At 43.8% G+C, this 22,139-nt stretch overlaps 2 protein-coding genes across 2 annotated transcripts in view; both read right to left on the bottom strand.

Moving 5' to 3' along the window:
* Window positions 1-554: 554 nt before the first annotated feature.
* Window positions 555-11,801, bottom strand: CLNS1A (chloride nucleotide-sensitive channel 1A). Its single transcript, XM_031601076.2, has 7 exons — window positions 11,630-11,801; window positions 8,708-8,844; window positions 6,843-6,950; window positions 5,817-5,927; window positions 5,321-5,494; window positions 3,560-3,644; window positions 555-1,164 (listed from the first exon to the last, which is right to left on the bottom strand). The coding sequence occupies exons 1-6, from the start codon at window positions 11,746-11,748 to the stop codon at window positions 3,577-3,579; spliced, it is 717 nt and encodes a 238-aa protein (XP_031456936.2). The 5' UTR covers window positions 11,749-11,801; the 3' UTR covers window positions 555-1,164; window positions 3,560-3,576.
* Window positions 11,802-13,228: 1,427 nt separating this feature from the next.
* The window catches only part of RSF1 (remodeling and spacing factor 1), a 61,655-nt gene continuing 52,744 nt past the window's right edge, over window positions 13,229-22,139 (bottom strand). Inside the window, exon 16 of the mRNA XM_031601071.2 lies at window positions 13,229-21,809. Within this exon, the coding sequence (XP_031456931.2) occupies window positions 21,244-21,809 (566 nt within the window). The 3' untranslated portion in view covers window positions 13,229-21,243. The remainder of the gene's footprint in view (window positions 21,810-22,139) is intronic.

Below are 22,139 nucleotides of genomic sequence, written 5' to 3'. Positions count from 1 at the left end.
AATACTTGTTAGTCAGCAACGGTAAGAGTTCACTTTTTAATAATCTCAAATTGAAGTAATCAGCAAGTATTCATCAGAGTGGTTGTCATTGTCACATACCTTGAAACCAAACCCAACATAACAGGCAGGACAGGACCATCAGTGACACTCCAAGAGCACAGGACAGGGAAGGAAAACTCTCCATATACCAACTTCATTACATTGAAAAAAACCTTTCAAGTCAGTCAGCTTCAAATCAAAGTGGACAACTAACCAAACTTCCATTTGAGTATCAGGGAAAATAATAATAAAAAAAAACAATAAATTTGCTGCCATTGCCCCAGCAATGGCAAACATCACCAAGCAGAGAGAAGCGAAACGGCAGAAGCAGAACGAACATCTCAGCACTGTACAGACGTTTGGCCCTTATATTCTCACATGTGGGTAAATACTGGAAATGGCTTCACTGATTTTTTTAAATTATTCTTCTAGAGAGTGCTAACAAGTCAATGGATGACAATGTCAGAGTTGCCAGATGCTTGCTGGAGTAAAGGACTGAGAACGGCAATGCAGAGTTGACTGTGAGATACAAAAATCTTAAGTTTATTTAACAATGTTGTTAACATTTAATACAAAGACAAAACAGTTCTCATTTGAAGGATGAGAGATTTCATTCCATCTCCATTCTACTACCCAAATTTTGCTCCCAGAGAATTCAGAGGGACAGCAGTGAACCAATAAAACCAGTTACTTGAGGGGCATTACCTTAAGCTTTGCTTTTAATTCATAAGGCTGACCTTATTTCCTTCCAGTTTCACACAGTAACACTGCCATTCTATTCCGCTTACTCAAATGTACAAAAATATGGAAAATTCCAGGACAAACTACAATTCTGTTCTACTTACACTTCTTTCTCAAGTCCCAGAATTCCTACAAAGGCTTCTTCAAAATGACCCCTGGTTAGCCCATTCAAGTGTTAGATGGGAGAGAATTCATTTGTTTTGCTTTTTTTTTTTTTTTTTAAATAACCCCATAGTGGTCACAAATGTCAAACCCTTTTTAAACATATATAAAAGCATTTATAGACCTCGATGTCTGAGCTTGAGTCATTAAAGATTAACTGCCAACAGTCACTGCAACGCCTTCAGTTTTTACAGCTTATTCTGGAAGTGCCACAAGAACAATCTGAAAGATACAAGACACCAAAGTTTACATAATTGGCATTAAAATAAGAGATTAGTAATTTTTACAGTAGAGCAGCAACTATCCATTGGTCACAGCCACAGAGGACAGCACATCACATCAAATGCATTAAGTTTTGGAATGGCTGGGCATTATCTTCGTCTTTGACAGCAGATCTAAACTCAGGTCAGCTCAGGACAGCGAGCACTTGGGGTCAGCTGCTGTGTGCCTGTGCCTGGGAAGACCCCTCCCAGCACACAGACACACCAGTTGGCTCGGAACAACAGCAGCAGCCTCGTGATGTGACAGACAAAACACCTCTTGTTACACAAACACTGCCCATGTCTCGCCTCAGCAAGTCTTCCAGGAGCTTCTGCAGGCAACTGCCACATCTCGTTTGGGTAACGAGCAGCGACGTGCACCAGGAGCATCCCAGAAGGACACTGCTCTCTAAAGGATCACCAGCAGGATGTTCTTGCCAATTGTTTCTGCAGGAATTGTTCAGGAAGCTACAAAAACCGAGCTGCTCCACAGATTACTGAGAGTAACAGCAGACTCTTTGCCCTTGTTTTCAGGACATAGAACCAAGCAGCCTTCATGCTCAGGCTTGTTAGGATGATGAGCACAGGCCTAGAACTGTTCCTACGTCACACCTTCTGTTAGTTCTTGCTGCAGTACAGCCTACAGTTTTGAGCTTCCTTAAATTACACTGACACAGTGAGGTGGGTGGTTGCATTTAAAAGGTTCTTCAGCTCCTGAGCTGCTGCCTCGGTATAACACCTGACAGAGCACGTGCAGATCCCCTGATCCATCCTGATGAGGATCAGCTCCATCCTGAGGTCAGCAGCAGCTTAGCAGCAAGCCAAAGAATTCTCTACCCATCCACTTCTGGCAGCACTGATCTCCTGCAGCCAGCCACCTCCCAGGATAAGCAGCAGGGAGAATCCCACTGCCCACAACTACTTCTGACAGTGCATTGTGTGCTTTGCTAGGAGACCAATCCAAACCATTTCTACCTGCATTGTCAGTTTCCCTAGAGATCTGCTCCCACACAGAATCCTGAACCTGCTTAACTTAAAACCAGTATAACAAGCACTCAGATCTGAATTTAAAACAGATGGGTATTCTTATTTTTAGCTTGAAAAACCATGGGCAGAAATAATCTTGGAGACAGCCATCAGAGCCAAGCTTTTCATTCAGAATCTAAGAGTCACAACAACCACAGCTGAAGAGTTTTCTTAATTTCATAACCTTATTTCATATCAAATAAGGTAACTGCTCAGAGGTAGGGCAACCAGAACTTAGACTTCATTTGGAAGAGCTCCTACATCAATTAGTAATAAATACTAATTGAGGAGCAACAGCAGGGCCTGAAATGAAGTGGGTACTCAGAGCCTTTCAGAACCTCAGGAGTCCAGCAACAAATTAAAATAAGGAATGCAAGAGGGGAGCAGATACACAGAGTCTCTCCACAACAGCCTTTTTCAGAGCTGCAGACTCTTCCTCAGTGCCACTATGATCTCCAACTACTTCTGACCCATTTTCACTGACTTTTTTCAGCTTTCTTCCTATTTGTGCCCTTTCCTCCTCTGCCCCATTCCTCTTCCACCCAGCTTTTCGCAGTCTGCTCCACAAGTTGTTTCTCTGGCATTTCAAGTGGGACAGTTCAGAGGTGGGATAATGCAGCACTGCTGAAGGAGGGGAAGGATCCCAGCCCCGCTGAGCTTTGCAGCTCCCCAAATAAGCTGCTTTTCCTCTCCCATCCATCACTAGCCAGGAAACAGACACACTTTGTAATGCCACAAGAGGAGTGATTCGGTACAAATGCTGGTAGGCAAGAGGGCACACCAACACAACCACCTAAGTAGCGTGTTGATTCTCCATAGAGCACTTTTGACCACACTCCCATCCAGGGTGCTAGATAGGTTTAATCAGGAAGAGTTCCTGCTCCACTTACAGTGAAAGAAGAGATGGACTTGTGCTATGGAACACTGTGGCCCCTTGAAAGCCCTGGGAAATCTCATACACTAAGGGTGAAATGATGGATACTGAGGAGAGTAACTTCCCAGTACTGCCTCCAAAATTCATATATCAGCATCCAAAAACATTCAAGGTGAGACAAATCTTAACCTACTAAAGAGCTAACCCATCTTCCAGATATGCATTCCCATATGGGGTGGTGGTTTATACAGGCAGTTTTGGACTCTTGTGTGACAGATCACTGAGCATCTTCCTATACCTGCAACAACTACAGCGGCCTTTTCCTTCTCTAAGTCACCATCCTTCTGATATCACAAGGCATTTCCTGCAGATCTGCAATCACTTGCATTACACAAATTAGAGATGGAATGCACTGCAAGACTGAAAAGCTTTACTGTCAGAAGACAGAAGAACTTACAGCAGCATATGTCCTCCTCAGTGATCAACTTCTGCATCTTCAAACTGCCCTGCAACTGTTGGTGCAATGTCCACCTCCATCCCATCTGGAAAAACAACACAGAACAGCCAAGGCTACACAAAACGCAGACAGGACAGATGTTAGCATACAGAAGAGAGTGAGTGCCCTCTGCTGACAAGAGATGATCAGAGCAGAAAACGCCTTGGTTGAACTACAGAAAGTGGCCTAAGACGACACTGATGTGCTCACAAGTCCAGGGCCTTACTTCAGGTGTATCAGTAGGTTCCTTAAAAGATTTCACCACTTCCTGCAACCTTGAGTCATTCTATCCTATTAAAGGACTTAAGCATCAGCCTTTAAATAATTTTAAAATTAAACTTCCATGTTACGAATACGATTCCTTTAAATAGCTTTAGTTAAACTCAAGCAGAAAGAGGCCAGATTCCACTCTGAAACTGCCCTCAGCAACCAGCAAGTCGAGAAAAACGAAAACTGCCCTATGTTACAGATAGCAATTCTGAAACTGAGCAGTCCTGGGGATACTAATAAGCACAGAAAACCAAGAAGCGGTACCACAGCAAATAAGATCAGGATGGCTAATCAAACTTATCCAGATGGCTCTAAGATAAATGACATAATTACTGATTTTCACTTCTTTTTTAATTTTCATGTGCCATTAACACTGCATCAACTGAAAGTAGGGCACAGTGATGGCAAATAGTTGTGTGATTTCTATACGTTAGCTCTGACCAGAGAGGAACGTGCAGCAGCTTGTTTCATACAGGAGTTTGAGAATAGGTTTTAAGATTGCCAAAAAATTCATCAGTTTACGTTTGCAACACCACTTTCAGTTGATATAAATACATTACCAGCCAATTTTCAAATGGAATGTATCGAGTTGTGATCAGATAATCAACTCATGCCTCTTTACCAGACTTTCCTAAGACCTCTCTTATCAGAGTCCAATATCCTTTGCTTCAAACCACATTCATGCCATGGCTTTTTGGCAGTACGCACACTTGTGAATAATTGCCAAGGATGGAGTACAGGAAGAGCAAAATTCCATCAAAAATCTCTGATGAACACTTTCAGAGCTCACTTAGAATTGCAACCATTGCCAGTGAATAAGGCTGATGCATTAGTTTCACAAAAACAAGGTCAAATATGTCACTAGTTTTATGTTTTTGTTGCTTTTCTTAATGGTTTAAGGAAAATATTATCTAAGTCACAAAATACTTGAATTTTTATTAATGATATTGTATATTTTATGAGGGCTGCTCCAAAAGGAATGCCTCCAAAAGGAATTTCTCCAAAAAGAATCATATTCTGTTGGCCCACAGTGTCAGAGCTGGACGTTGGTGGTATGGTAAGGCAGTAGAGTCAAGTTGAACCTTCCCACAGATGTGCCATTATATTTTGCTGCATTGCAAGAGATGGCAGCAGAGGGGCAGTGTGACAGAGAGGCACGTGACACAGAAGTGCATATGAAGCAAAGGTGACACTGAATTCCTCCATGCAGAAGAAATGGCACCCACTGACAATCTTGAACACAGCAACCCTCGCTGCCCTCAACCCATAACAGGCAACGTACTGCATTTTTATAACCCATGGTTGTGAACAATAAAACCAGAATCTGCTGATATATCCAGCACGCTCTGCTGTCACCACAGCACAGTAATTGCTCAGTCCTGGTGTTTATGGACACCAGAGTAGAGAACTACTGTTCTCATGCATTCTTTAGGAAGAGAAAGAGCGTCTTACCTTCAAACTCCCTTATGGAGTCTTCTGTTCTCACCCCAGCCATGTTGTACTGACTGCTGACAGACTGGGCCAACATGCCCTCTAACCTCTCCAGTGTGGCTTGACCTTCTGCCGTTAGATGTGACAATCCTTCCTCGTACGTGTAAAAGGTGGGGATGTCGCCTTGTTCCAGCTCTGTAGGACAAGGGCACGTTTATCAGATCTATGCTGAGGAGTTTGGCTCAATAGGACAACAGACACTTGTGCTAGGATGTTCACTGCAAACAGCTTATGAGAATCAGAACATTTTTTGCTGAATTCCAGCAATAAGCCACACTTGATTAGAGATTTTCTGTGGATTTCCGTGTTTTATACTGTGCCTGTTGCATAAGAAATGCTTAGGCAAGATGAGTAATACACAAGGAACAACTTAAGAGATCAAAACATTCTCCTAACAGATAGCACAGAAGTTGTACCAGGTACCCGAGGAATTTGAAAAGAAACAACTCTTACGAACCATGGGCCTCAACATCGTATTCGTCGCCTTCGTAGTCATTGTCTGAATCCTCATCTTCTGGGTCTGGGTGCAGAGCTTGGCATTCACACATTGCTGAAAACATGGCTTCCACTGTATTGAACAAAACAGAATCATCTCAGCAAGCAGCCCAAAAGAAAGACACCAACAGTTACCTTCCAGTGCTTTTAGTTGGCTACTGTGAAGCACAAGTGCTCAGTAGGGCTGGCACCTCTCAGCTGGGGAGCAGGGTACCTGCAGCTCCACCCAGCAGCTGGCAGCACAGCTGGACTTCCAGGAACCACACCTGCAGAATCAGGCTCCCACCTCAGCTAGGAAGTAGCAACTTCAGCTAAGATGCTGTTAGAAGCAGTTTCTTACGCTGCATTTTAATATTTGCTCTACTTGCATGGGTTGAAAATCAGAAGTCTAATCTGACATTAGGGCCTGGCACACTTCAAGGTTATGAAGTCACAACAGCTGGTGACCAGACATGACATGACCAGATTTTGAAAACATAAGATACTAGAGGGAGCAGTACCAAAAACACATTAAGGCAGTCAGAAGTTGCAGAGATTTAGAGAAAAACCTTCTTTGTTTCTCCATTAATACCCCAAAGGCAGCAGCAAAAAATTCTGGAACGAGTGATGAGAGACCAGTATTTCAACAGAATGGCCACTGAGCTCATACTCATCATCCAACAAGCCAGCAGCCAGGCCAGAGAAAATCAGATTTCCTAAATTCAACCTGGTGCTCCATGCATGCTTCCATCACGTCACTGATAACAAAGGCTCAACAGAGGCAATGGCAACAACTCAGTCTTTGGCTACCTTCCTCAGGATTCCTTGCAGTATCTAATGCATCACATTCCTAAAACTTGGATACAACTGAAAGCTTCCCACAAGACAAGATATGATTGGTTTCCAGTGGTAGCATCCAAACATTAACACGTTCCTAATGAAATGCTAAGGAGACCCTGAAGGACTGTGTCATTCACATCAGGTACAGCTCACCTTCCCCTTCACTTACAGGCTGATTTGTCGCTAGGTACAAATCTGAATTCTGCAATTGGTTCGACGTCGTCATCGCTGTCTTCCTCCTCCCCTTCAGCCATGGGGGCCTCCTTCGTCTCCTCCTCTTCAGGAAATTCAGATTAAAGAGAAAAATGTTTATTTTCTCCAAAAAAGACAGGTTTAGCCTTTAGAATCATAAGCAAATCAGAAACCTGGACACAGTCTGCGACAAACCCACTCCTATCCACACTGCATACAACAAGGTCCTCTCACAGCACCCTGGAAAAACTTGCAATGCACACAAGAACTCTGTTTTCAATTTGAGGAGCGAAGTTTTCTATAGTGTTCATGTAATCCACAATCCTTACCGCTTACCCGCAGAGTGGTTGAGATGCACATAAAATCATTAACTTCTTAAAAGTCTTAAGATATTAGGGATGCTGCTGTGAGATCAGCCAGTTTCCAGGCTTCTCACACAGGACTGATACTGACAGAAGGCCATACTCAACTTCTCATGTTCTTAGCAAATCAGCAAGGCAATGAAGCAGAAAGTCTCCTCACAGCCCAAGTCAGCTGCGGGTAAAACCTTGCTTCCTGACTTCTGTGCACCACATATTTGAATAACTGAGCAAAAACATGATGTTCTACTTTCTGTAAAAACAAAATCCACGCAGAATACAGCTTACAGCTCATCCCTTTGTGGCTGGGGAAGTTGAACTGACAGCTTCAGAACTGCATGGTTACTTTCTACAGAAAGAAAGGACTACAGTAAGGCTGTTCCACAAAGAGTGGCTTTTATTACAAAGAGAACTGGCAACATGAAGAACACGAAGAAGCCAAGAAGCTGCCAGCCTGCTACCCCAAACAATGCAGTATCCAAGGAATTCACCCAGACCCCTTGGAACTGATCTATCCAGGCTCAGCTTGCAGCTGCTGCTACATCCAGCTCTTTGTCTTCAACCAAGTCAACCCCTGCCTGTCTTCTTCTAAAGAAGGCTGAGGACGAGGCAAATATACACATTACAAAAACATCCAAGGAAGAACAGGATGTATCCTGACTGAAAATCAAGACTCCTGCAGCCAATGAAGCAGTGACATTTCCATGTAGCACTACACAGCAGTTAAAAACCAACAGGCCAGGGACAGACATGAGAGCTGAACAGACTCACCCTATCTGGGCACCTACCGTGGCCAGAATTCTTTTATGTCAATCTATTGAGGTTTTATTGAGGCTTAGGAGCCATCACAGGAATAACAACATGTTTTGAAGCACCACTGTAACAATTAGAAGCTAGAAATAACATCTTTCTTCAGGCCTGCTCAAGACTTAGTACTCATTGCTCTTCAAACAATACAGCAGAGTTGATGAGACTTAAAAACATTAAAGGGTCTGGCAGAACTGGGAATGCTATGAATATCTATTAGCTTAATAACATGAATTACTGTCTTTTTTTTTTAATGAAAAAATAATAAAAGCAAGACAGAAAGGAGACAAAAGGAGAAAGTAGAAGTAAAGCTTCCAGGCTAATGGGAAACAGCAGGAACGCAGGAAGCTTGGGCAGAGGGTGGAAACATTAGCATAAATTTAATGAAGCAAAAATGATACATAAGCACAGGAATCACAGGGAGCCTGCAGCAGAACAGAATGGTTTGAAATGGCTTTAAGAAAGGAGAGAACCTGCTCCAGTGGCTCTGGCTGAACCCATTCACGTGCTGGGATACCAAAGAATACACTCTGACATAAGCAGGGGTAAAACTTCAATTCTACAATAATTATCCCCCACTTCTTATGAAAAAGAAAAAATATTGCTTAAGTGTTTAAGTTTTAAAAAACAAAATTTATTCCCTTTTTGAGGAAGGGATTGTACTGCTGGAGCTTACCTTCAAACCTGGCATTCACCATGACATACAGGTGCTCCCAGGGGTACGCATTCAGGTCTCTGGAGACAGCATGTAAGCTTATGGTGGGATAATCCAAGGAGAAGCCAACTCCTGAGTTTTCCAGCCATGACAGGCGGCTAAAAAAGAGGTAAAAAAAAAAGAAAAAAAGAGGGAAAAAAAACAACTGAAGTTAGAAATCAATAGAAGAATAAAAGTACCTGACTCACACCTGTAGAAAAGCAAACCAAATCCAAAAAGTGAGTAATTCTGGGGAATTACTCAGCTAATCAGCAATCCTTCAACTGCCTCAGCACAACCTTGCTACAGCATATCTTAAAGCTGAAGGGAAAAGTCATCTTTCCTTACGAAACGTGAACCTTAAGCACATCTCAGCTTCACCCCATTTGGATGGAAGACTGAATTTTCTCTCCTTACTTCTTCATTTCCTACTTTCTGTAGATATCTACCATACCAAAGATGACTACAGAGATCCCAGAGCATCGTTTGCTGCTCTAATTATCAAACACTTTCAGATCTCAGTCCTCAAATTCTCAGGGAGTATTTTGGCACAGCTGTCAGACAGTGGGTTTGGATTTTGGGTAGTGCTGTGTGGAGCCAGTGGTTGGGCTCAGTAATTCTTGTGGGATCTTTCCAACTCCCCATATCCTGTGAGAGCGAACAGAAATACTGAGCAGCAGAAATTAAGGACAAAACCAGTGAAAAGGTCCTAGACTGTTCCTTGTGAAAACCTCTGTCTGAGAGCAGTGTCCCAATGCTTCCTGAGCTCCATCAGCTCAGGGCCGTGCCCATTGCTGCGAGCAGTCTGTTCCATGTCCACTGCTCTCTGGGGCACAGCCTTTTCCTCACAGCCCCCTGACCCTCCTCGGATGCAGCTCTGTGATTTCATCAGTCACAGATACCCCAAACTAACTGTGTTTGTCAGCTGCTTGAAAGATGCTGACCTTTGTGACATCTACTGAAATCAAGTCAGAAAGGAAACTCAGCACCATACCCAGCAAGAGGAGATGCTGTGCAAACAGAAGCCATCATATCTGCAACCAAGCAGCTCAACAAAACAGTAACAGAATCATAGAATGGCCTGGGTTGAAAAGGACCACAGCGATATCCAGTTTCAACCCCCTGCTATTTGCAGGGTTGCCAACCAGCAGACCAGGCTGCCCAGAGCCACATCCAGCCTGGCCTTGAATGCCTCCAGGGATGGGGCATCCACAACCTCCTTGGGCAACCTGTTCCAGTGCATCATCTCCATCTGCGTGAAAAACTTCCTCCTAATATCTAACCTAAGCCTCCCCTGTCTCAGTTTAAAACCATTCCCTCTTGTCCTATTGCTATCCACCCTCATAAACAGCCATTAAAATTGAAATTCCAGACAGGTTTCTCTCCAGCAGGGATAAAACAGCACTAACAACTTCCAGTGGCTTGAAAGTCCTCAGATAATATTAACTACCTCAGGAATGTCTCAATCTGAAAGTGATATGACAACTCATTCCTCTCTGCATGTTTCAGACTCTGATTTTGTTCTACGGATGGGGCATCCACAGCCTCTCTGGGCAGCTGTTCCAGCACCTCACCACTCTGTAAAGAATTTCCCCCTGACATCCAACCTAAGTCTCCCCTCCCTCAACTTCAAACCATTTCCCCTCATCCTGCTGTTATCTACCCTTTCAAAGAGTTGGTTCCCCTCCTGTTTGTAGGCTCCCTTTAGGTATTGAAAGGCTGCAATGAGGTCACCCTGCAGCCTTCTTTTCTCCAGGCTGAACAAGCCCAGCTCCCTCAGCTCGTCTTTGCAGCAGAGGTGCTCCAGTCCCCTGATCATCTTCGTGGCTCTCCTCTGGACCCTCTCCAACAGCTCCCTGTTCTTCCTGTACTGGGGGCTCCAGACCTGGGCACAGTTCTCCAGATGGGGCCTCACAAGAGCAGAGTAAAAGGGGACAATCACCTCCCTGTCCCTGCTGGCCACCCCTCTTCTGATGGAGCCCAGGATCCCATTTGCCTTCCGAGCCGCAAGGGCACACTGCTGGCTCATATTAAGCTTTTCCTCTATCAAGACCCCCAGGTCCTTCCCTGCAGGGCTGCTCTCAAGGACCGCTCCTTGCAGTCTGTAGGGATGCCTGGGATTCCTCCGGCCCAAGTGCAAAACTCTGCACTTTGCCGTGTTGAACCTCATCAGGTTCACCCAGGCCCACCTTTCCAGCCTGTCAAGGTCACTCTGAACAGCATCCCTTCCTTCTACTGTGTCAACCACACCACATTTAGAGTACTTTTCAATGAGCAAGGAAAGCTATATTACCTTAATGAACAAGCTGGCTTCCTGAACTTCTAAAGAACTTACAAATGGAATCATAGAACAGCTTGGCTTAGAAGGGACCTTAAAGCCCATCCAGTTCCACCCCCTGCCATGAGCTGGTTGCCTCCCATCAGCTCAGGGCCCCATCCAGCCGGGCCTTGGGCAGCTCCGGGGATGGGGTACCCACAGCTCTCTGGACAGCAGTGCCAGGGCCTCAGCACCCTCTGAGTAATGAATTTCTACCTAACATCTAACCTAAATTTCCCCTCTTTTACTTGAAAACCGATAACTGAAGCGCTCAGACAGCATCTCAGTTATCACCTTCAGGAACACGTTAACCAACGCCTATTAACCACGTGCAGCACCCACAGAATTAAGGTAACACAAGGTAAGCGGCTGAGGGCTCTCGGTTCGTTCGGTCCTAAGCAGAGCGGGCTGAGCCAGGCGGCTGCGGCTCCTCACAGCGCGCGGAGGGGCAGCGCTGAGCTCCGCCGTCCCATTGAGGAGGTCGGGAGTGCGAGGAAAAGGCTGCGCCCCACACGGCTGCCCCTCAGCGCACTGCCCGCGGCCTACTGCGGTCCCCACAGCCCTCACCCCCCAGCGGTCCCGCGCACCTCTCGGCGATGTAGAGCGTGCCGGCGCCCAGGCTGCGCCCCGCCAGCACCGCTTCCGTGTCGGGCTGCCGATGGCGGACACCATCAGCCGGCGGCGGGAACCGCTTGAGAAAACTCATGGCGCAGCCACCCCCTCCTCCTCCCTCCGCCACCGGAAGCAGTGGCCGCCGGAAGCGGAAGTGCCGGCGTTTGTCGGGCCGCTCTGGATTCGACTCTATGGTGCGGGAGGACCGTGCATCAGCGCCGCCATCTTGTGGCCGATCGCATCCTGTCGTCGGCTGAGGGTGGGGGGAGGGGGAAGGGAAGGGAAGGGAAGGGAAGGGAAGGGAAGGGAAGGGAAGGGAAGGGAAGGGAAGGGAAGGGAAGGGAAGGGAAGGGAAGGGAAGGGAAGGGAAGGGAAGGGAAGGGAAGGGAAGGGAAGGGAAGGGAAGGGAAGGGAAGGGAAGGGAAGGGAAGGGAAGGGAAGGGAAGGGAAGGGAAGGGAAGGGAAGGAGGGAAGGGGTTAATTTGGAAGGGACCTTCAAAGATCATCTAGTCCAATGGCCTGACCACTTCAGGGCTGGCAGAAAGTTGAAGCATCTTAGTGAGGCCATTATCCAGACACCTCTTGAACGCTGATAGACTTTTCTATCAAAATACTGAATGCTTTTCCTTCTCTGGATTTTAGTGGTCATAATTTTGGATAGCAAAATGCCCCAGCAGCATAATCTGGAAAAAGAAAATGTATGAAGAAGACAGGGGCAATGAGAACACCAGTGGTTCTTTCTAAAAACTCTGTCACTGCTACCTGTTTAGGATTCTAATTAAACAGATAATTACTCTTCATACAAATAACGACCTTGACAGAAACGAAAGCAACTTCTGTAATGAAGTGATATTTAAACACTGCAAGAATTGAGATGGTAAGAGATGAGGAAGCTGAAGCTTTTCAACCATCTTCACCTGCGTCATGCCAAGACAATACAGAAGTGCTCACCCAGAAACAGAATGGTACAGTTTGTCCCCGAGTACAGACCAGACAACAGCAGCTGGTGGGGTGAGGTGCAGGTGTATGAAACGCCCATTCACCACACTTGGTGGTTAGAAATCAGCATTTCTGCTCACTCGTCCCTCGTTCCCTGACTTGACAGTGCACATCTGCCGTGGAGATGATTAGGTCTTCTATAGCCAGCTGGAAATTGTCACAGCTCCTTCCAATGGTTTTACATTAATCTTTCTGAATTGCTCTAGTTGAATTAAGCCCCTGTGATGGAGTGATACAGAGTTCATTTCTCCTCCTGCGCACAAATGTGTTTTTCGTGTGTCACGGACCACCCTTCCAGAAGAGGACAGGTAAAAGCGTGGTTTAAGCCCAGGTTGGGAGATTGCTTTTGAATGTGAAAAAGTCACATTCTCCTGGTTTACAAGATCCATCTACTTCATGACACAGTGCCAAGTCTTGAATCTTAAGGGAGTTTAGCACAAGTAGGCAGACATTCCTCTAAGTTCACAAACAAAACAGAATGGCACCATTTGAAAACTCTTTTCCTCAGCTTTAAGAGCTTACAAAAGCAACTTAAGATTCACCCCCACACTGATGAGTGAACACATTTAGACATGTTTAGAGCCAGGAGGGATCAGCCAGCACTCACCCAGAGTGGCAAAGAGCCATCTTAGGACAGCACAGGGCTCACCATGCCTGATTCTTTCCACTGCTTGCACAGCACTTCAGCGTTCAGTGCAAGATGATCATCATCAGTCCATTGAAAACACAAATGTGAAATTTTGGTATTTCATTTCAAGGAAGAGGATGGAGCTGTCATCACTGCAGGAATGTACCGTAGCCTGGCTCTGACCACACATGCATTGGGAAAAGAAAAAGGATCAACAGGCTTCCATGGTTAATGCTGAGAGAAATCACACTTTTCCCAGTTCACGCTTCTGTCCCTGATTTCTTCCACTTAAGTTACATGATGTCAGTGTTCATTGCCACAGCCACAAGTCAGAACATCTACATTTTTAGAGCTTCTCTGCCCACATACATTTAGTCCAAATAAAGGAATCTAGCTCCTCTTCTCAGTACCACATGGAAACCTCAGGGATGTCTGCTAGCAAAGCCTAGCAGAAGACTCCACTGGCCATGCCAGGAAGTACTGTTAAGTGACAAATAAAAAACATGTTGTACTCTCAAGCAAATGCTGAATTCCATCCTCGCTCCTGGTTTTTGTCAACTGACTGCAGCATCACCCTGAAGTCAGATGTAAAAAACATGCATTAAAAATCATTAACAACTGCAAAAATAATTCCATCAGATCTTCCTCATTGTCAGTCAGAGCCGGTCAAGGAGAGGAAAACTTGATTTTAACAAAATGAATGCCAAACATGAATTCTCCATTCTCATGGAATCCATTGAGCCACTGCTGGAAAAACACAGCAGCCGTGTCTTGGTGCGTATGTTGAAAGAAATCCCTCCTGGATGGGCACAGGTGACCACCATTAAAGAGCACTGGTTGCTTCAATACACATTATACTTTGTACGTCAAGTTATTTCTTTTTTTTTTTTTTTTATTATGACAATTTACATGTCATATTTATATGAAAGAAATGACAGTAGATATTATAACAAAAACATTATGAAAGAAAAGTTACACAATTAGGCCTACAAGCTATAAAATGGCTTCAGGCCCAGCTTATACACAAAGAGTTCTGACCAGACTGTAGTGAGACGACGCTGAACAATTCATTAACAAAAATATTGGCACCAGCCTTAACATTTTTTTTTTTTTACTTCATTTACAAGGAATACAGTATTTAAACAGTTGTGTACTGCAAATCTAAAAACATGAGCTGTTATTAAACTGCAGTTAACCCTTTGAGCACTGAGGCCACCATGACTTCCATTTTAAAAGGTTTTAATGTGTTTCACATGCATGTGGTATTTCTGGCGAGGGGGGGAAGGACAGTGAAAGCACCACCCAATTTATGTGCAACAATGATAATTCCAGTTTTTTCAACATCTCTCTCCTCACTTCCCACACACACAGTGTGCGTCCCCTCGGTCCTTTCCCTTTGATATTGAAGCAAGTCACGATGGAAGAGATTTAAAAATCAAGGTTCAGGACTCTGAAATGCGTGGGTTAAGCTCTGCAAAGAGCTCAGCTTGCGGGACTTCTAGAGAAAGAAAAGAAAAACGAGGCCAAGTGTGAATGAGACTGATGTTAAGGAACTCCAGATTTCTTTGTGAACATACAAACAGCACACAGGATTAAGACAAGACTGTATTTCGTGTAAGCATATCTGAGATTTTTAACCTATCCGGCAGTTTCGATCTAATTGTCACAGAAATTGGAGGACAGCCATTCTGCTAGCAATTACCTGGTCTATGCTATCTGGGACAGTGAATACACCCAGTGCTTGTCCAGCATCCGCCTAAAACTCGGCACCTATTTGAGAACCATCACGCATACTGACAACGGTGACATTAAGCATTTGAATCAGTTGAATGCCATCTCATGGCTGCTGCAAATCTATGAAGCAGGGCTAGCAACTAGCAACCTGACTGGCATGAAAAACAAATCATCTTAATGCAGGTTAGGGGGAGGAGTACCATTTTAATGAAGATAGCATAGGCATAAGATACTGTACAAGATTTTAGAGTCCATATAATGAGCATGAAAGGGAAAACTAAACAAGGTACATAGCTGTATGGTTTGATTTCCTTTTCTACCACTAACTTGTGTAGCAGATCTCTTAAGGACTTTTAACTAACAAATGGTGCACTGGTAGTGAGGCCTATTACATGTTTTAGTAAAAGGACTTTATCCCCTTAGGATCATTTAAGTCAAGTTCTGACAGACTAATCTAAGTATCACTAATCAGTTTAGTTGTGTGGGACATAAGAAGAGGAACAAAGGACAAAGGAACCTGCGCGGACTCCAACCAACATCCCCAAAGGCTCTATGGACTGATCCTAATCTTCTCCACGTCCATGCTGTGCTGGTGGAACCGCTCCCTCAAGGAAAGAGACCGTGAACAGCTTTTCCTGTTGCTCTGAAGGTCACGATGAGAAAAGGAGGGTGTCAGGATGATTCTCTTACACGGAGACCTTTCATTTGAAATACAGTCTTTAAAGGGCAAATCAGAAGCAGTTTTTAGGCCTGTCCAAGACCCATCTTGCAAATTGCAAGGGCTTGCATCCACATTTTTCCATTCCGCTTCCCTCCACCCATTCCCCATCTCCTGTTAGTGGAAAGAGCATTCCAACAGCAGGAGAAACCAACTCGGTCTGCACCTGGGGAACCAGTGAGACTGACTATACACAAAGTGCTGCCAAGTGCACAAAGTAAACCAACTGAAGGAATAGAGCAACTCTATCTCTCAGTTTTCCTTAGTAACCTTTGGGGTTATATGTAGCAATAGTAGATCTATTTGCAGACACACCTGCCTTCATTAAGCATGTGTCCTCTCTAACTTCTGTATCATCATCCCCTCTCCTGATCACAAGCTCAGGTGCAGAGTGCCAGCATTTACAAAACGATAGTCAAAAACCCAAGCTGTAGGACTTGCTTTTAATCACAGTTATACCTGGAGCCTTTACACCACATCCTCAATTATAAAAACTTCTTATCTACTTAAGAGCGTCCTATTCTTTCCCCCAGAAGCTGTACACATTTCTTTTTTAAAGTAAGTGTCATACTAAGCAATATACATCTTCTGCAATATACAAAATAAGTTAAATTATTCCAAAGCATTGGGACAAACAACTCCCAAGCACACGCTTTTGCCATTTGGAACTATCTCACTGAGTTATACCTAACCTAAAATAAGAGCTTGGTAAGTGATGCACATTTTCAGAAATGACCAGTAATCCTCAGTACCTCAACTGCTGTGTGTCCAGCTTCAGGGGTAAGTATTTCTGAAGCCAAAGTGTTCCATGTAGTCCCCAACTCTACAGCATCACAGAGTGGTCACTGAGGATTGTAATTACTTCAGTATATACTGGATAATAAGTACTGTTTCTGTTGTTTTTTTTTTCATTTTCTGTCTTCCGACATATTAAGTGATTTAGTCCCTACCCCACTTGTTCTAGAAGGGGAGGAGGAAAAGTAAGATCCCAGGAAATGTGGGCTTCATCCCGCACATCCTTATTTCAGACAGCAGTCCTAAATGCCCCCACAGATTGTTTAAACACTAGAGGAATTGCAGTGCTGTGCTCTTTTTGCATGAATTGTTGGAGATTTCCCCACCATATTCAACAGATTTTGTTTTCCAGAAAGTTACCATTTGAAGATATTTGATATTTTTACACATATTTATACATGAAAGGATTTTATATACCCAGTGAACTGCAAGCAAATGGAAATACGTATCTAGGGTGCACGCTGCATGTTGGATGCTTAACACAAGCTTATGGATAGCATTCACTGCACACGTACCAAAACCAATTCTCAAGGCCCATGCGTTGCCATTTTGATCTAGATGATACAAATCCCTTGCCACCAAAATTCCTCATTTACTTCTCATTAAAATATATATATATATATATTGGTGAAAATAAGTAATTTGAAACAACTTGCTGAAAGTTTCGACCAGGCCTTCCTTCTGCAGAGCATTGAAAATCAAGCTGTAAGCACCTGAAAACAGAGATGTACAATGGACACCCTGACAATGGACTACTGAAATCATTAAACAGCATCCGGATACCAAACAGTTCAAGTGAGAAACACGAAGACAAATCAGAACAAGGGCACTGCTACCATACAGTTTCTCTTTTGTGAACATACATACATTTTCGCCTCAAGGTTCTTTGAGTGGGACCTCTCAGAGTGCAGGCCAGCACTGGGAAAACAGCAGTGACCAGGAAAGAAGCCCACTTCAGTCATCAGCTCCCACTGCCTGAAGAGTAATCGAGACGTTTCAATCCACAGAAATCTCGAGGTGACATATTTATACATGAGCAATTTAGAGAAAAAGCATCTGTGTTTTTCTCAAGTGCCATTAGAACAGAGCAATCGTTTCATTAAATATATCAGGAAGAAACAGTAATTTCATAAGGTAATTTGACACGTAGGAAATCAAACTATCTAAGAGCTCAGAGTGTTTGTTGTTCAGTACTCGTCTTTCTACAGCTTTCAACATTAAGGGGTTTTTTTTGGTAGCTTAGTGATGTTGTTTTCCATTTTTAAATCAAGGTTTAGAAGATTCAATAACTAACTAGAAGACAGCAACTGCAATGGAATTGTGCCTTCTTAATTCCCCACCCTTCTGGTTGGATTAACGCTCTGTATTCCTTAGTACAGAGTGGCTGCACTTTGCACATCACATCCCATGCTCATGGCAAAGCCATCCTTTATCTTTGTGGCACCCAAAAACATCCATTCCCCAACTCAGTTTATAGTTCCTTCCCTTCTCCAGTGCTTCTTAAGACTCACACAGCCCACAGAAATCAGTTCACTTTCCTCCTCATCATTTATACTCTGATGGATCTGCAGTTAAAAAAGACACAGCTTTTGGTGTCAACCTGCGTGCAAAGAACAGCTCAGCTATTAGGTGCTCCTTCTGCTGTCCAGTCCACTGTGTGATAAACCCCTGGCCAGAATGCATTCTGTTCCTTACACACCCTGAATTTCTGTTAGCCCAAAGCCACACCTGAAGATGACCAGTCAAAGACACGTGACTTCTGATCTCACGATGCACACAGAAGAGCACAAGCTGCTAAGGACATCACAACACCTGGAGGACATTCCCACTCTGGGATCACATACACATGACACAACAGCATGAGCCCCACATGGCAGCCAGCTGGCCGTCTGAAAACATCTTTCCAAACAGATTTACATTTCTGACCATGCTGGAAGCCTTAGATAGGAGAGAAAACGGAAGTTTCAAAATCCTGGGCTCTGTAGAATATCTAGGCAGATTTTCCTTGCACAATATTCCCACTGGTCTAACGGGACCTTGGGATCCCAAGGGATGAAGCCACCCCAGCTACCAAAGGTGACTTCTCAGAAGACAGAGAATTGTTTTGTAAAACTGACCAATAGAAAGTAACAACCTGTCTGTCTACACTGGTTAAACTTGATGCTCTTGACATAAAATTCAATGCTCTACTTTCTGGTCTGCTATGTCACTCCCGAACACAGTGCTCAATTTCTTCCTGGTTGGTATATTTGCTATTTTAACTGCTTTGTATTTTCCTACATTCACAATGACCCACCCACTACGTATCCAGCATTTGGGGCTGTCTACAAGCAAGAATGTTTGCTACAGCACTGATCAGACAGGAAAAGGCTCCATGTGGCAGCAAAAAACATGATGGCACTGCCAAAATAAATGAGAAGTCACTGGTTGCACAGTGTTGCTGCATGGGAATCAAGACAGTTTGCACTGCAAATATTAAAAATGCTTAGCAGTTATTAACACTAGAAAGTGGAAGCCATATGTTCTTGCTTGTTTTAAAACACAAGTATATTAGAAATGTAGAAGCACTACATTTATGCATCACCTAGGCAAAGAAAAACACTGTAGTAGCTAAAATGCTACATACTCTTATAAGAACATTCTAAACCCTGTTTTAATACCTGCTTGTGAAATCTGTTAACAGTTAACATTGATAAGGTGGAAAGATACTTAATCTTTAATGATGTCCAATTCTCATTTAGAAAGAGCGTGATTTCTCTGTTTTTTTCTTAATCACAAGCTTGCTTAGCACAGCAGATAATGAATCTATCTTTCTTGCAGCTCTGACGACTCTAGTTATAGATGTGCACTGCTAGAACCCAATTGAGTAACAGTCACGGAGTGGTTCTGATTGAACTCGTGGAGAGACAGGTGGGGAAACAAAACCAAGACTTTCCAGGCCAGAAGTAGGTATTTTTGGATCTAAGTATTCTAGAGAGGTATTCAGTAAAGGCCTAATGCTGGTTTTAGTAGAAGAAAACAGAAGTGCTTCATGACTGACTAGGAAATACAATATAATGGAAGGGAATCAGGTGGGGCAGGAAAGGAGAACTCACTCCTCAGTGGCAGCAGCAGTTTCGGTGCATCCATTGCCGGCAATGGACATCAACACCAGTCAAAAATCCAAATCTCAGAGCAAAAGGAGTAACAGATGTGACCTTTTTGGATTTCAACGTTTGGCAGATCTTTTTCAGCTGTGTGCTACAACATGTACAAATGCTACAGCCTGCATCTTAATTCCAAATGAAGAGAAAACTCAACACTACCCAAAGCAAATTTCAGCTCTGCTCTTTCTTATGTGCCCACGTTTGTTGGTTTTGTTTGTAGTCTCCTTTTTTTTTTTTAATGAAAGCACATATCACTTCAGGCCCACTCCAAAGTTGATGAGACGTCTTGAAGTCGAGTGTTTTCTCTCAGAAATACTGCCTTCTTGAAATCAGTTTGGTCACGTGACAATTATTAAAATGTATTTTAAGAAAATTCTAATGGCCAAAGGCCAACACTACATTCAAAACCTGCTAATACATCCAGGCAGATAAGTAAAATCAAAACAAAAACACACACAAACCCCAAACAGAAAACCTCCAAAAGGAAAACTGTTCCATTTGTTTACTTCAATTTGAAGTAGATACTAAGGACATGAATGGACCAGTCACGGTTTATTGGAAAATCCCTCAATCCTTTGATGCGCTGTAATTCTGTAGTCAGTGCAGTTTGTACAGACACATTCCGTTCTGAATACTCCAACAGAAGGTGAAACCCAAGTGGCCAGGCAGCTACTGCAGGATTCTTTTGTCTGTAAAAGTTTACAGCATGTCAAGATGCCATCCCGTTTACAGACCAACTTCACATCAGTGCGTCCTCCCACTGGACACCGTGCACAGAAGACCATCTGATGAACTACACATGAGATAGCTTTGTAAATTCACTGCTAGCATGTTTCAACTGTCAAAAACTTCATTACAGTACACTTTACTGTACAAACACTTTAAAGGATGTTTATTAGGAAAGTCTGCAAGTCATAATGGATAGTAGAGTTCTTGTTTATGGTACCTTCTCGGCCTCTAGTAATTCTGTTTGCCTCCAGTATTAAAATCAAACTGCTTCCATGAAGGTGATTACTAATGAGCTATGGCATGTTAACCTACAACTCACAAAATGCGACAGTACAGACGTTAAATTTGAGACTGTCTGTTAAGTTGTAATCTAAGTTGTGAACATTTAAATATAATATATATCTCATATGAAAAAGCTAAAGCACAAGTGCTTCTGCACCCCACCCACCCCTTGAGCCAAACCCACCCCAAATTTCGGTTTGGGCCCTGACTGATTTGGAATGCTTTCTTAGGCCACCCATTTCCACAAATTTGTATGCACTCAGGAAATATAAAGCCAAAAATATACAAATCTCTTGTTGTGATAAGGTTTTTGTGAGTGAAATTACCCAGGACCATGGACTTGGAAGGAGAAAGGGGGGTAAGAGAGGGAATTTACAGCAATTCTTCTTCAAAGTTCAAAACTGGTCACTTCACAGAAAGACTGCAGGACTGGTGAAATTCTTGCTTCTAAAAAGTGATACTGTAGTGGAGAATTTTCTAGGAAAAATAAAACAGCTTTTAATAACTGGCCCGCTGGTATGAGCTACCGTGGAATAAATTAGCACAAAAATGGAAGTCTTATAACTGTTCACTGTTACAGACGTAATCAACAAGGTCAGTCACTCTCAAAAGTTCATCTTCATCTTCCTCTGGCCCTACCACTTCCTGCCCACTCCCCGTCCCGTTGGGCGCCAGGCTGGCACTGGCTGTGCTGTCCTTGGGGGCTTGGGTCTTCTCACTAGGTTTGCCAATCAAGTTCTCAATGGTTTTACCTGGGCTCTGTCCGTTGGTGGAAGGCAAGTCCACCAGGCTGTAGTCCAAAGGGCTCTCTACTTTCCCTACGTTATCAAAGTCATCTTCGTCGTCACTTTCTATCCGGTAGCAGTGCTTCTTGGTGTTGTCTTGAGGAGCCTGTGGTGCTGGCAGCTTATTTGCAGGGTTTTCTGCCTCATTGTTAGCATTTTCGCAGTTATCTTCATCGTCTGTTTCAATTCTATTGGGCCGTTTGCGGACAGGCCTCTCTTCATCTTCCTCATCCTCTCCTTCCTCAGAGTAGTCATCCGTACTTCGCCGACGTTTTCGAATCAATCGCTTCGACTCTTTTGTGGAATCGTCATCTTCGGAATTCTTGGATGCGTAGCTCTCTGCAATAAGCAGCAGACTTAAAGCCGTTAGCAAATCTGAATGCATGCAAAACAGTTACACTCCTATTTTTTCATGATTTACACTCATCAAAACGCCATCTTTCTCTGTCTCTCAACACACACAGCACGCACTTCCTCAGTCCCCCAACCACGTCAAAATGCTTGCATACTTCTCACACACTAAAGAAACTGCTCAAAGTCCAGCAATCTGTTGGTATTCTGCTCTCAGCTTGAACACTGCAGGAGGCTTTGGAGGCTTCTGCTAGAAGTTAGAAGTGCTAACTGCATCAGGAATAGCACAACTTCACAGCCCTCCAGAAAGTGAGGACC

The sequence above is a fragment of the Phasianus colchicus genome, chromosome 1, assembly GCF_987193195.1.
Source record: "Phasianus colchicus chromosome 1, bPhaCol1.hap1.1, whole genome shotgun sequence".
Taxonomy (NCBI): domain Eukaryota; kingdom Metazoa; phylum Chordata; class Aves; order Galliformes; family Phasianidae; genus Phasianus; species Phasianus colchicus.
This window is presented reverse-complemented; position numbering and strand designations above follow the sequence as displayed.